General features: G+C 44.1%; 1 protein-coding gene across 1 annotated transcript; it reads left to right on the forward strand.

Moving 5' to 3' along the window:
• The first annotated feature begins 11,143 nt into the window (after nt 1-11,143).
• Nucleotides 11,144-13,669, forward strand: RAP2B (RAP2B, member of RAS oncogene family). Its single transcript, XM_003794122.3, has one exon. The coding sequence runs from the start codon at nt 11,606-11,608 to the stop codon at nt 12,155-12,157; it is 552 nt and encodes a 183-aa protein (XP_003794170.1). The 5' UTR covers nt 11,144-11,605; the 3' UTR covers nt 12,158-13,669.
• The last annotated feature ends 625 nt before the right edge of the window (nt 13,670-14,294 follow it).

A 14,294-nucleotide genomic window follows, 5' to 3' on the forward strand; every position in this document is an offset into this window, starting at 1 on the left:
CCCCCCTCCCTCCTCCCCTTCCATCCCTCTCCTCTTCCCCCTTATTCTTGGTCTATAATTGGGTTATAGCTTTCGTATGAAAGCTGTAAATTAGTTTCATAGTAGAGCTGAGGACATTAGATACTTTTTCTCCCATTCTTGAGATACTTTGCTAAGAAGAACATGTTCCAGCTCCATCCATGAAAACATGAAGGAGGTAAAGTCACCATCCTTCTTTAGGGCTGCACAGTATTCCATGGTGTACATATACCACAGTTTATTGATCCATTCATGGTTCAATGGGCACTTGGGCTTATTAGGCCTGCCATTTGACCCTTTCTGTTTTTCTGAGACAGAGTGTCACTCTGGCACCCTGAGTAGAGTGCCTTGGCATCAATAGCTCACAGCAACCTCAAGCTCTGGGACACAAGCGATCGTCTTGCCTCAGTTTTTCCATTTTATTTTTAGCAGAGACGGGGTCTCCCTCTTGCTCAGGCTGGTTTTGAACTCCTGAGCTCAAGCAATCCACCTACCTTGACCTCCCAGAGTGCTAGGATGACAGGTGTGAGCCACTGTGTCTGGCCCTACCACCTTCCTTCTGCCACTGAAGCAGACTTGCGACAATAGCATTTCTCTTAATGGAGCCATTGCACCAAGGCCAGAAGCGTTCTGTTTCCTGACGTCTTGTTATGTAATCCATAAACATTTATTTGTTTACTTCCATCATTTCTTAGTTGCATTTCCTAAGTAAAGCCAGGCATATTTCAAATTCTTTCAATGTGAGATAACTTTAGAAGACATTAAAAATAAACCCAGCAAGTTCTGTGAGGAAGAAGGGAGGTGTTAGAAAATTTTTACGGCTTGTTGAGAAAATTTATTTCTAAACAATTTCCCACGTAGGCTAATTTCCGACATTCTGAGAGGTAAGACAAGCACAGCCATGTATCTTATCGTTTTAGCTTAGTCTCTAACAATGGTGCGGGACATCCACACTTGATTCCTCACAAATAGCACCTGCAGCCTGCTTGTCTCCCTTGCCCTTTTTCTGAGGAGCCTCCCTGGCTGCTGTATGGATGGGACCATTGCCTTTGTTCACTATATTGAGGTCTTGGCTGCAGCTGCCAAAGTGACTGTTTGCTGCTGTGGAGGTCTACCCCAGACACCCTATGTCTGCTGCAGCCACCAAAGCTTCAGAACATGCCATTGAATATTTCATAAGTTGTGGGTCCCAATGCTTCTGTACCTGGTGATCTCAATGCCCAAGAGACATTGCTATTCTATTGCAGTCTCTTTTGCTCAGGTAGACTCATTGAGGACAATCCCGGGGGTAATCTAAGATGTAAATTCTGCATTAGACAGACATCTCTCTTGTTCCTTCTAACTTCTGCTGTTCTTGAATTATTATTAACATTTATGAGCTTCAACCATCTCTTCTCTTACCTCCCCAGTGCTAACTTGTACCTTACAGAATAGTGCGTTTCTTGGCTTGATTTACCGATCCTAGAAGCCTGATTGTCCCTGGTTTGCCGGCATCTTACAATGAAGCAAGCTTGGTTCAAGCTTGATACCTAAAAGTCCTATGAAATTGTTCTAATTTAATTTTCAGCTTTACAGGTCAATGAAAGTTTATCTGAATTAAACAGAAAAAGGATAGAGTGATAGTTTAATATTTGGAAAAGTGCATGGTCCTAGAGTGTTCCTTGCTACTTACAGAGTACCAATAATGCTTAGAAAGTCAAAGATAGTCTCTCTTGGCATACCCAACCACCTCCTCCTATTTTTATTTACATTCAATGAAGGATCTTTTCAAAACCACAGGCTTATGTGAGGATAACAGAACTCTCCTGTTTTACACAATTATGCACTACACCCAGAGGAAATACAGTGGCATCTCCGAACACTACTGCTATCTCCCAGCCACTGAATACTAACTCCCTGGGTCAGCCTATAGTGACATGCAAGATAGAAAATTTTACTATTTATGCAGTTTAGTGAAAAGGTATATTTGTCGGGCATGTAATAGTCAGGATTCTCACTCCACTGTTACACTGAATATATAATTTTACATATTGCTTATGCTTGGTATTCTATTCAAATCAGACGCTGAAAACTGTTTAGCGAAAGTTTTGGCCTGAGACCACGTCAGCAAAAATAATTTTCTTTTTTTCTTTTTTGATAAAGACTTTGTAGCCTTAAGAGAATGAGTCATTTCCCAAACACGCTAGGACACACTTTGGAAAGAGTAAGGGCCAGAATTCTTTTAGGCCTCAGAAAAACATCAGGTAAAAGAGAGAGAATCCTGGGTGCAAGCTGACAAAGAAAGCAGGAATGTTAGTGACACAGAAGTCACTGCCGGTGCTCTGAATGGTGCTGACGCAGAAAGGGCACTGTTTGCAACAAAGAGGAAGATAATTTCTGAAGAGTAGCAAAGCCATTTAGGAGAAGGCAGCTGAAGCCCTTGATTCAATCGTTAATTGTGCAGAGCAGCCAGGTTCTGTAGCCCCAGAGGTCATGAACCTGAGCATGCTTGATCCCTCCTATAGGACAAACCAGGCAGCCGTCAGGGTTTTGTCAAGAAAAGTGACTTCCTGAGCAACTTTTGTCCTCACTAGCATTGCAACAGCTTCAGCACGAGATAAAAAGATTCCCAGTAAAAAACATTAAGAGGGAAAAATTCTTTGCTATATAGGTACTTAAGATAGTTCTTTTATTTGACTTTTTATATCCCAACCAAGTAGTTTGAAGAATACCTGAACTATACATTAAAAATAGGCACAAGGAAACTAGACCTCGTGGGATAGATACATTAATTAATTTATATAAATTAATTATCTTCGTGCTAAAAAGACATGAAGATATTAATTCTATGCTAAGAAGACTATAAAGCAAAATGTCAAGTTTTGTTTCAGGGTAATGTGTTATTTTTATTGTACTCTTTGGGCTTTTCTATATGTTCAAAATTTATTGTAAACACATACTACTTATCTAATGAAGGGACAAGAGATATTTCTCTTGTTGTGATAGAATATCTCAGACAATAGTAACATTTTTTAGACAACTACTCAGCTATTCAAAATGGCCCTTACTAGTGCAGGGAGCTAAGGTCTTATTGTCATTTAACGTGAAATGAAAAGAGAAACTGGAAGGAAGACATAGGTATGGCAATTTTATTGAGTTCACTTAATTTCCCATTAGTAAAGGAATTTTGAATTACATAAGGCACAGTTTTCACTAAGGGTATGGGCGTATAAAAGGAGTGTAGTTCATTTTACAGTTATTTATTTATATGTGTTGAGAAAAGCCTTCAAAAAAATTAACAGAATGAGATCAGACAAACCCTAAGAGGAATTATCAATACCTTTTCTTGTTTTCTTCCCCCCGACACAGGGTCTTGCTCTGTGGCCCAGGCTAGGGTGCAGTGGCATCATCACAGCTCTCCACAAACTTAAACTCCTGGACTCAAGAGATCCTCTTACCTCAGACCCTCAAGTAGCAGGGACTACAAGCTCATGTCACCATGCCTGGATGGTTTTTGTATTTTTGGTAAAGATAGGGTCTCGCTCTGTTGCACAGGCTGGTTTGGAACTCCTGGCCCTAAGCGATCCTTCTGCCTCAGCCTCCTAAAGTGCTAGGATTATAGCACAAGCCACTGCACCTGGACCAACATCCTTCTTGATAATAATAAAAGCCCCTGAATTGGCATCTTGACAATTCATGTAACCCATGCTTGGGAGTCTAACAGCTTCATGCTGTGTACTGCATAGTCAGTTAGAAATGGTTTCACTTCTACTCAGGTTCCCAAAGTCATCTCTGGCCTCTCCTCTTTCAGCTGGTGCCTTGCCATTTTTATTTACTGAGAGCAGGTTATTTAAAGTATGAACTCTTTCAACTTTTCACTCTCTTGGCTGCAGTTTTCACAATTTTCAGGCCTCTTGCATCTCCTTTCCTTTATTTATTTATTTGTTATTTTTTGCAACAGAGTCTATATTAGTCACCCTTAATAAAGTGACATGGCGTCACAGCTCACAGCAACCTCAAACTCTTGGGCTAAAGTGATCCTCTTGCCTCAGCCTCCCAAGTGGCTGGGACTACAGGTGCTCACCACAACTCCTGGCTATTTTTAGAGACAGGGTTTCGCTCTTGCTCAGGCTGAGCTCAAGCAATCCACCCACCTGGGCCTCCCAGAGTGCTAGTATTACAGGCATCAGACACTGCACCTGGCCTGGCTCTTCTTTCCTGGTCAAGAGGGAGGATGGTTCCCCCTCCCACCAACATTCTCATACTCCTCTTCTGCCCTTACCTCAGAAACCTCTATTCAGAGGACAAACTATTGCTTGGATTTTAGTCTTGCCATGATTACTGACATTCTCCTTTCAGTTGAAAAGCAAACCAAAATGTAATAATAAAAAAATGAAATCATAAAAATGCTAGAAGAAAACACTACTTTGAGATCTTGGGGGATGAGTTTCCTAAAAATGCTATTTTTAGGATAAAACCCACAAAGAAAACTCACAAAGGAAGAGATTTTTTAAAAATATGAATTTAAAAAATTCGATAAAAAACATAAAAAAATCAAAGACTAATAACAAACTGATAAAAATTACTTGCAAGGCATATTACATAACTAGAATCCATAATCAACAATTACAAATGAATAAGAAAAATAACAGAAAGCCAATAAAAAAATGGCTGATACCTTAATTGTCAGGAAGAAATTTTGTATTTTTGGTATAAAAATAGCAATATGAACATTTCATAAACTATACAGAATTATAGTGGTATTGGTTGGCATATATTCCCTAGTTGGGGGCATTTTACGATAGCTGATGGCCAAGAGTTATGACTATGTCTAATGACAGGTTAGTGGTTCATTTTGATTAAAAGAGACTCCAGCAACAAATGGAGACTTTTTTTCTCAATATGTGGCTTAGAAATTGGCAAGCTATGATCCTATGCACCAAATGCAGCCTACCACCACCTGTTTCCATAAAAAATGTGTTATTGGAATCCAGCCACATCCATTTATTTACATACTGTCTATGGCCACTCTCGGGCCACAAGGGCAGAATAGTTGCAACAGAGATGGTAAGGCCTGCAAATCCTTTCGTGTTTACTGTATGGCTCTTTAGGAAAAGTTTAGATGCCATATTTAGAAAATTTAGCTTATGTGGAACGCAGAAATTTTGTTCAGTTTTCTAGGACCCTGCTTTTCTAATTTCCTAAAATTACAATTACAATGAAATAATGATGTTTTAAAGACACACATTCCTTAATGAAAAGAATTTGGTTTTTACATTTTGTGATAACGTATCCACAGTACTACCATAGTTAAACAATGGAACAATTATCTCGCTTTCATACCTAAGTTTTAAAACACTTCAAAAGAGTTATAAACATCCATGACAGAACTGAACGCAACAATTGCAAAGTTATGTAAATAGACCGAATAGGGCAGTTTTGTGTGTTATCTTCCTCAGCCACTACACGCAGATCCTTTCCTATCTTCTGATTGCTTGCTACATTATCTAACAGAGACCAATAAAACAGAACCCCCCATTAGGCAGATCCCTTACACCAGACCCTGTTTCTGGTTTATAGAGTAACTTGCAAAGGAAACTTCCTTTCCCCCAATAGAGAGTCTCATTGTCTCCATGAAAACCACAATTTCTGAAAGACTTACTGGAGCCACCCTACAGAAGGGATGTTAGGCACTGATTGTGCATCAGGGGAAGTGGTGGACTGTTGTTTCTCCAGGAGAAAGAAGGGGTCCTTTAATCTATTGCTTGGTGAGAAAAAAGGAAGTAAGGAGAATTCTTTTTAATGGAGCTAAGCAATTGCCCTGATTCTAAGCTATATTTGGTTCTCTTGGAACAGAAGGTTCTGAGGAGACAAATCTTAGGCAGACTGGGATTTGAAATTGAGCTTTCAGCTAAGAAAAACAGGATCAATGAAATCTCTCTAAAATTTCCCTTGAGCGAGAGTACATTCATCATATAAAAGTTGTGTATAAGCGACTTGTGTGCTTTTTTCTACAGATCAGGGTCTCAGGCAAATCTAAGACCTGAAAGAAAAGGTCAGATCATTTATCTCAGAAAGGAGGAACTTTTTCTTTTTCTTTTTTCCCCCTAAAACCAGGTAAAAAAGTGAAAATAAGCCAAACCATTAGTCAGAGTTTGTGACAGAACTCAAACCTATTGTGTGTAGTAAGTATTATTAGCCTAGCCTATGTGACACTTTAGCCCAGGATAATCTCTCTACAAAGACATGAGTGGTTTCCACTATAAAGAGATAGCACAGTATATTAACTTATATGTTCAGATCATTATGAAATATTAAACCAATAAACACCACCCTTGAGACAGTAACTATTTTAATTCTCATGTTTCTTTGTTTTGGACTGTTAAAAAATTTATAGAAAGCTTGTAAATAAGTTATTTATTTATTATTAAATCATAGCTATGTACATGAATGCCGTCATGGGGTACAATGGTGAGTAATTTTAAGAGATTATTTACTTTAAAATTTAAGACTCTCCTTCATACTTTCATTTGAAGAGTAATTAAAATAGGAATAAGGAACTTCGTACAAGTTATACAGACAGACACTGAAATTATAAAATGAGGCAGATCTTTGTCTCTGTTATCAGGCCAGGATTTTAGGACACTGTTAAAATATAAAGATGCAAATAATTTTTCTTACATGATGGTTGCCCAAAATATAATGTGAATAGTGTGAAGTAATGTGAAATAATATGTAATATGTTGGCCCCCCCCAAAGTGTAATCTGAATAGTATGACTAGCATAAAACAATGATGAGGATTTGGTTGACTTAAAAATATTTTTAGGGCTAATACTGGAGATTATTTTAAAAGGACTACAAATAAAATAACATATCCTAAGTCTACTAGTGAATTGCTGGTTATGTTGTAATGTATTCAGCTACTTTATGAATATTTATTGAGAACTCTGTAAGGCACAGTTAATCTCACACTTATACTTCTACTTTAAAGTGATGGTTCATGGTCACTCTCTTTGATGTTTTCGGAATTAGAAGTATTTGTTTAGAATTGTTTACCTATGGGTAGTACCAACTAAAACAATGAACATGATGAAATAAACCTCTACAGAACTTTGAAGAGGACTTATTTTCTTGAGGACTTAGAAGATTGATTTTCTAACAAATTTTCTAATTCTTTGAAGGCCCAACCCCAGTATCTCAGAAGGAGCTTAGCAGCACCACTGTGTGAGCAAAAAGTCAGAAATAAGACCGTTGCTGATGCAACATGCAGTATCACAGGTTAAACCGTCCTAACAGGGAGCTTTTACTTTGACTGTTTTCCAGAAATCGCTTTCATCTTCTCTGGAAATGTTCAGTCTTCTTTAGAGAAAGGGTTTATCCACTGGCTGCTTTGATATCTTTCCTCAAGAGAGCATTGATTTAGCATTTCCATCTCAATTAAGTATAGACTTTGATCATTCTAGCATATTTGTAACTCAAAAAGAGAGACTGAAACATTGGTATGCATTTTTCTATAGGTCTAGAAAATGTTACATCTTACCAAGATTGACATGATCCTTAACCACAAACAGAATCTGGAAAAGAAATAAACTACTATGTATATATTCATTAATATATGTTTATTGAGAGCTTCTAATAAGCTTTAAAGCTGTAGCATCCCTTGTGTGTGTAAGATTATTACCCAGACCCAGAGGGTCCCATCTGGAAGTGTCCATCCTCTGGACCTTTACTCGGTGCTATGAGGAACAGTGGTGGGTCCAAAGATAAACCAGACATTGACCCTGTCCTCAAGTACTTCACCTGATGATTACGGTGACCAGATTTATTAGACATGCAAATGATTACAGTACAGGACAGATAAGAATTCATTCTGTAAGTGGGAGTAGAAAGAGACTCCTAAAAATTTCACAGGAGGAAGTAGCCAACCTTAAGAATTTGTATATAAGCAATATTCATTACTTCATTTTGAATCCCAAAGCCCCAATCTAAATCTTTCTGTGGAATACCATCTGAGCATGACAAAAATTGCTATTGAAGAAGCCCTAATGAAAAGTATTCATAGTGTGGCATCTTTCTGGTCCTGAACAGGCCATCAATGTTCAATAACACCTGTCCACATGGTTACCTAGGGTCCTCAGGATGTACACTTCCAGATGGGGCCCTCTGACTGCCTGGGTCTGGGTAGTAATCTGACACACACAGGGGATGATACAGTTTTAAAAGCATGCTTCCCTCTATTATCTCTTCATTTTCCTCCAGACAGCCTGGCACCACGGTAAGGACAACCAGGACACCAGGGTTCTAATTCTGCTCAGCTCTCTCTGCTGTAAAATGAGGGGTTTGGTGGCTTGACTCCCTTGGAGGTTCCTTGTGTAGTTGGGTAAAGCACATTTTATTATCACCATTTTGTAGATAGGGAAACCAGGTCAGGTGAGCTCAAGAGACTTGCCCCAAGGCCCCAGATGATAGCTGATATGTAATACATGAGATTAGACACCAGGCCTATAAGGACAAAGCATTTTCTTCTACATCATACTCAGAACCACACCTAACATTTGTGGGCAAGGGTATAAATAGAGGCCCACATAACACTCACCTAGATATTTAAGTTATAAATCGAGATAACTAACTGTTAAACCAACTATGATCTGTACTCCAGCCTGGACAAATACCTCCTCACAAGGAAATGGAACTCCTGCAAGGGCCAGGCTGGAAGGAGTCAGAGAGATACCCTTTCCTGCAGTAGGAGGGGCCAAAGCACCTGGGAACACCTCAGCCTGCAGGTCAAGCACTGTCCATTTTCCAACAAAAAGCCATTTCTTAGACAAGGGTGCGTTGAGAGTCTCAAGCAGATCCTGGAAGCACGTTTGACACTATTAGGGCTGGGCATTCCAGAGGTGTGACTATCTGGAGTGTAATCTGGAGGAGGGTTCAGGCTCCAGAAGGGCCATCATCTGGACCCTGAGAGAGGCCCTCCCAGGTCCCCTCTTGCTCAAGAGACAATCTGATCACCTTGCCTCTAGGTTAAAGCTAACAGTAAATACAGGGAAATACAATCTAGTGGTTATGAGACCAGTCTTTGCATACAAATATCTGAGTTGGAGTCTTACCTTGTCTACTTTCTAGCTGTGACATCTCAGGCAAGTTACTGATCATTCAACCGCCTCAGTTTCCTCATCTTTAAAATGGGTATAATTATGACACAGCGTAACAGACGGTACACCTAAAACGCTTGGCACACATTGGGTAAATGTTGACAAGGTTCTCTTCAACTGTGTTATGTGAATTTGCCTTAGAGATGTTTTTCTTCAGAATTGTACAAACATAATTATATCAAACATTCTGACTGAAGGTGGAAGCTCTCTCTACACTAACCGGAGGGACTAGACGCAAGGGCGAGCACTACTCACCTCCCCCAAGGGATCCCACATCACGCTGCGGATTCGCACTTTAGGAGCTATAGCCAGGGATTTGGAGGTTGACGCTAAAACACAGCCGTGCTTCACGGCGGGACTAGGAGCTGAACACGGCTGGTCTCATCCCCGCGAACCGTCGGGTAAACCAGTGGGCAGTGGCAACAGATAAAAAACGCAGGATACCGAACCACGGTTGACTCAGCTGGTGGCCTCCCAAACCCCTCCCGCCCGGGAGCTCCCGCTGCCAGCGTTAAAACTGCAGACAGGTCTTGACATCTCTCCTTGGCGAAGAACAAGGGAGACTCAGAACAAGTCAGGGCACCTCCCTCGCACCTCCCGTGAGTACAGAGATGAGCCAAATCCAGCGATTGCCCGCCCAACAGCAGAGACGCTTCCTAGGAGGCAAGATTGGACATTCTCCCCATCCCTCCGGGTGAAATGGATTCCAAGCGGCCCATTTCTCATCCAAGGCCCATCCCCCTCCATGCAAAAAAGTTGGAAACTTTGCGGTTTCGTAGGGACCAAAAACTGTAATTAGCCCTTTCTGCTCCCGTTAAGGGATAGTCGTGACTGGGCACGAGAACTCTGACTCTCTCGAAAACACTAACAAAGAACTATATTTAGTTCTGAGCTCTCTGCCTAAATTCCTCTTTTTTCACTTCAGCTTCAAAACGACTGGGCTGGGAAAGTGGGAGGAAGGAGGCGGGGGAGCAGCGGAGAAAGAACAGCTGTGCCTCCGCCTCTCAGCTCAAGCTCTATAAATAACCAATCGCGAGCGGAGGCTACTTTTTAGCCAATGAAGCAGCCCAAACTGATAAAACCTTGGCGGTAGCCAATAGGAAAACACTTGGGGGTGTGAGACTCGCACCCCAGGACCAATGAGTACAGCCTGGGAGAGGTAATTTGAGCTGGAGTGTGGGTGTATGGTGCAAAAGCTTCCTACTTCCAAGCCCCAAAACCTGTTCTGTGACTGAGCATGCCCTGACTGTGGGCGATGCTGAGACTTCTGGATTGGGATGCAATCCGGTCTCCAGGTTTTGACCGCAGCCGAATGGGGGCTGGGTAGGACCCGCCCAGACTGAGCTCTGGGCACACGAGGCTGCCCCTTTCCCTAGTCTGGCTGGCCAGTGTCTCAGGCCCACAGTCCCTTCCGTTTTCTTTGTCCTCGGGATGCAATGCGAAGAGCCGGCCACAGACGGCGGAGTAGCGTTTCTGTAACGAACAGTTTGAAAAGAACTGGGGACGTGGATGCTCCGCCCGTCGCTCTTGCAGCTCCCGACACGGAAATGCCCTTTGGGGACCCGGCCACGAAGCACTCCCGCCTCTGGGGCTCGCTGAACGGCGTCCACGAGCCTTTTATTAACCGGAGTCGGCAAGAGGACAGACAGCCCGCTTCATTGCCGAGCCGGCGGGCCGCTCCCTCTGCTCGCACAGCCGCCGGCCTTGCCCAGATCCACAGAGCCGTGAAGGAAAGCGGCCTTCACCGTCCGGTCTGAGCTTTCCCAGGCCCTTTCCACACCCTCACTCACTCTCCCCGTCCGGCACCTAGACTCGCGCCACTCCGCAACCCGGACTCAAATCGGGAGCCCCGCCCCCGGGCCCGCCCCCGCGCGGCCCCTCGGAAAACCAGGCGTGGCCGCTCGGGCGGGGCTCCGCCGGCCGCGCACTGGGCATGCTCGCCGGGGCGGGGAGGGCCGGGCTGCGCGCGGCGAGTAGGAAGCCCTCGCCCAGCGGAGGCTGCGGGAGAGAGAGCGATGGGCCGCGGCGGTGGGCACACGTTCTGCGGGGACTCATGCCACGCGCGTCGCGACCCGACGCGCAATTAGCAGCCGCCTCCGCAGCCCTCCGCCACAGCCTCCCCGCCTTCTCGAGCTGCCGCGGCGAGGAGCTCCAGCCGTCGCCTCGTACAGGCTGCCGGCATTGTCCTCCCGGTGCGGCGCCAGGGCTGCCGCTGCCGCCGCGGACTGCTGCGGGCCCGGGACCGGCGCCCCAGCGACCAGCCGCCGCTGCCGGCTGGCTCGGCGCCCGGCTCCCGCTTGGTGATTCCTGCGCCCCACACTCCCCGTCATCGTCTCCTGGGTTTTTCCTGCGGAGCTAGGGAAGCGGAGACGTCCAGTCGCCAAGCCCAGCCGTCCCCGGCGCGCAGCCCCGACGGGGCCGCGGCAGGCGCGGCGAGAGCGCTGACGGAGCCATGAGAGAGTACAAAGTGGTGGTGCTGGGCTCGGGCGGCGTGGGCAAGTCCGCGCTCACCGTGCAGTTCGTGACCGGCTCCTTCATCGAGAAGTACGACCCGACCATCGAGGATTTCTACCGCAAGGAGATCGAGGTGGACTCGTCGCCGTCGGTGCTGGAGATCCTGGACACGGCGGGCACAGAGCAGTTCGCGTCCATGCGGGACCTGTACATCAAGAATGGCCAGGGCTTCATCCTCGTCTACAGCCTCGTCAACCAGCAGAGCTTCCAGGACATCAAGCCCATGCGGGACCAGATCATCCGCGTGAAGCGGTACGAGCGCGTGCCCATGATCCTGGTGGGCAACAAGGTGGACCTGGAGGGCGAGCGCGAGGTCTCGTACGGCGAGGGCAAGGCCCTAGCTGAGGAGTGGAGCTGCCCCTTCATGGAGACGTCGGCCAAAAACAAAGCCTCGGTGGACGAGCTGTTTGCCGAGATCGTGCGGCAGATGAACTACGCCGCGCAGCCCAACGGAGAGGAGGGCTGCTGCTCGGCCTGCGTGATCCTCTGAGGCGCCCGCGGTCGCCGCGTGCGGCCGCGTTTTGCGCACAAAAGCCAAACGCACCCGACTCTCTAAATGTGATTTCTCTTCTTACTTTGAGATTGGATACGACTTTGCATTGGCCAGGGTGTCCGGGGAGCCTTCCTGGCCTCCGCGGCCTGCGTACCCTGCCTCCACCCCGTGTCCAAGGGGGTGTCCCGTCCTGACCATCTGAGACCCTGGTGGAAATGTGACTCTTTGCAGCATGTACGTTTCTCATTGATTTTGGTTGACGCATATTTCCCGGTTTAAGTAGCCGTTAGGGCGCAGTGTCGGCAGCTTGACACCCGGCAAGCAAAAGTTTCAGCCTGGAAAAAAATGGGGGGAAGGGGTGGAGGAAAAGGAGGGGACGAAGGTGGAAAGGGTGTTTTTTGTTGTTGTTGTTTTGTGGGGTTTTTTTGTTTGTTTTTGGTCAACAACCGTTTTCTAGTTCCCAGTTTAAGTACATGGAAGGAAGTCCAGGAGAACCGTATGAAGGAGCAGGAGAAGAGGAAGAAACTTGTTTTTACTTGTTTTCCAGTAGTAGCTGGAAATTAAGATCGGGTTCCTTTTCTGCCAGCTTGGAAGGGCAACCCCGTGACTGATTGCGATTCTGAGGATGTCTATGCAAAGTTGGATTCTTGTTACAGTGTATCCAATCTGAAGTATTGCACATCTGAACTGGGACTGTTAACACTGATGCCAATACAGTGTGGGGTGCCAGAAAGTGTCTGCTGATATTTGTGGGAAAAAAAAATCTATTTTGTTTACCTACTGTATCAAAGGGGAGTCTGGGGGAGAACGGTAGTATTTTTTTTTAATCAGCTGTGAAAAAAATGTTACAGATCTGCACATTTTTGTGTGTACTATTTTGTGTGTGTGTGTGCATATGTGTGTGCGTATGTGTGTGTGGTTTTTTTTTAAGTTTAGCTTTTGGGGGTTTTTTTTTTTTTTTGGGTGGGGCAGTAACAGATTTTAAAGCTTTTTAAAATACAGTACAAAGACTTTGTAAATGTGATTCAGGGCTCCCAGCACCCCTGTGTCTGCAGAGTGCCTTCAAAACTCAGCTGTTCCAGCCGGTGCCAACCTGTGAACTTCCCACTATATTCCAGAATCTGCTATTCCCCAAACCACTTCCCAGTTTCCTTTCAGTAATCTTCCTGAAGGAGCCAGGACAATAGGGCCTGTTGTTCAGTGAATTTCTTTATTATTTTCAGCCTTTAAAATGTAATTTCCATGTCTTGCATTGAATGTTTTTTTTTTTTTTTTGGCTTCCTTTTGTTCAAATTTTCAGGTATTTAGCTCCCCTTTTATATTATTTTAAATTTTTTCTTGATTATTTGTGATAGGGTATTCCTCCCGAAGCAAAGAGCAAAATTTTGCTGTTGTGATGTACCAAGAGAATTCTTACTAATTGTAATTTTTAATTCTATGCGTTTCATCATTGTCTCTTCATTTTAAGACTTTTAATACAAATGTCATTTTTAAAGAAACAAACCCAAAGCTATTGTTTGTGTTTCTGTGTTTCATATTTAGTAATTTAATACAGTATCATCACAGTGTCATGGCAGAGGTGGACAGGGACCATGATGCCCTCAGGAGTTGTTTATCAGATTTTGAGGACAGAAGGTGTGTCATTGACAAGTTAGGTGACATTACACTCAACTTCTCAAATAGGTAGAAAATCATCAAACTCTAGGAAGCCTGGGTGTGGCCATATCCTCTGTTGAGGTGAACAGATGCACTCAATCTGTTCTGCTAACATGGAGCAGTTTACCTCACTCTAGGTAGGGAAGGGAAGCCACCCAACTTAATGCTTAATACGGCGGTAGATCTGGGAAATTAACCATCAGTACGGTGACGCTTTCTAATTTTCTTTCTTTCTTTTTTTTTTTTTTTCCTGTTTATGTCACACAACAAAACTAAAACACGTTTGGGTAAGATGGTTTCCATTTCTGAAGTCACCTAGTAGTGATTTTTGCAGTATATTTGTATGGGCGGTAGACCGTATCTCAGTTCCTTCAAAGTTTTGATTTGGTTATAGATTTACAAAGACAGAAATCAGGCTAAGACACTTCGTCTGCTTTCATTACACTCTACATTTAGGGGACCATGTTTGACCTCATAC

This window comes from Otolemur garnettii, unplaced genomic scaffold (assembly GCF_000181295.1).
Source record: "Otolemur garnettii isolate 467f Iridium unplaced genomic scaffold, OtoGar3 scaffold00076, whole genome shotgun sequence".
In the NCBI taxonomy this organism is placed as follows: domain Eukaryota; kingdom Metazoa; phylum Chordata; class Mammalia; order Primates; family Galagidae; genus Otolemur; species Otolemur garnettii.

Excerpts from the sequence above, each read along its gene's own strand:
- RAP2B (XM_003794122.3), top strand. The coding sequence starts at position 11,606 with ATGAGAGAGTACAAAGTGGTGGTGCTGGGCTCGGGCGGCGTGGGCAAG.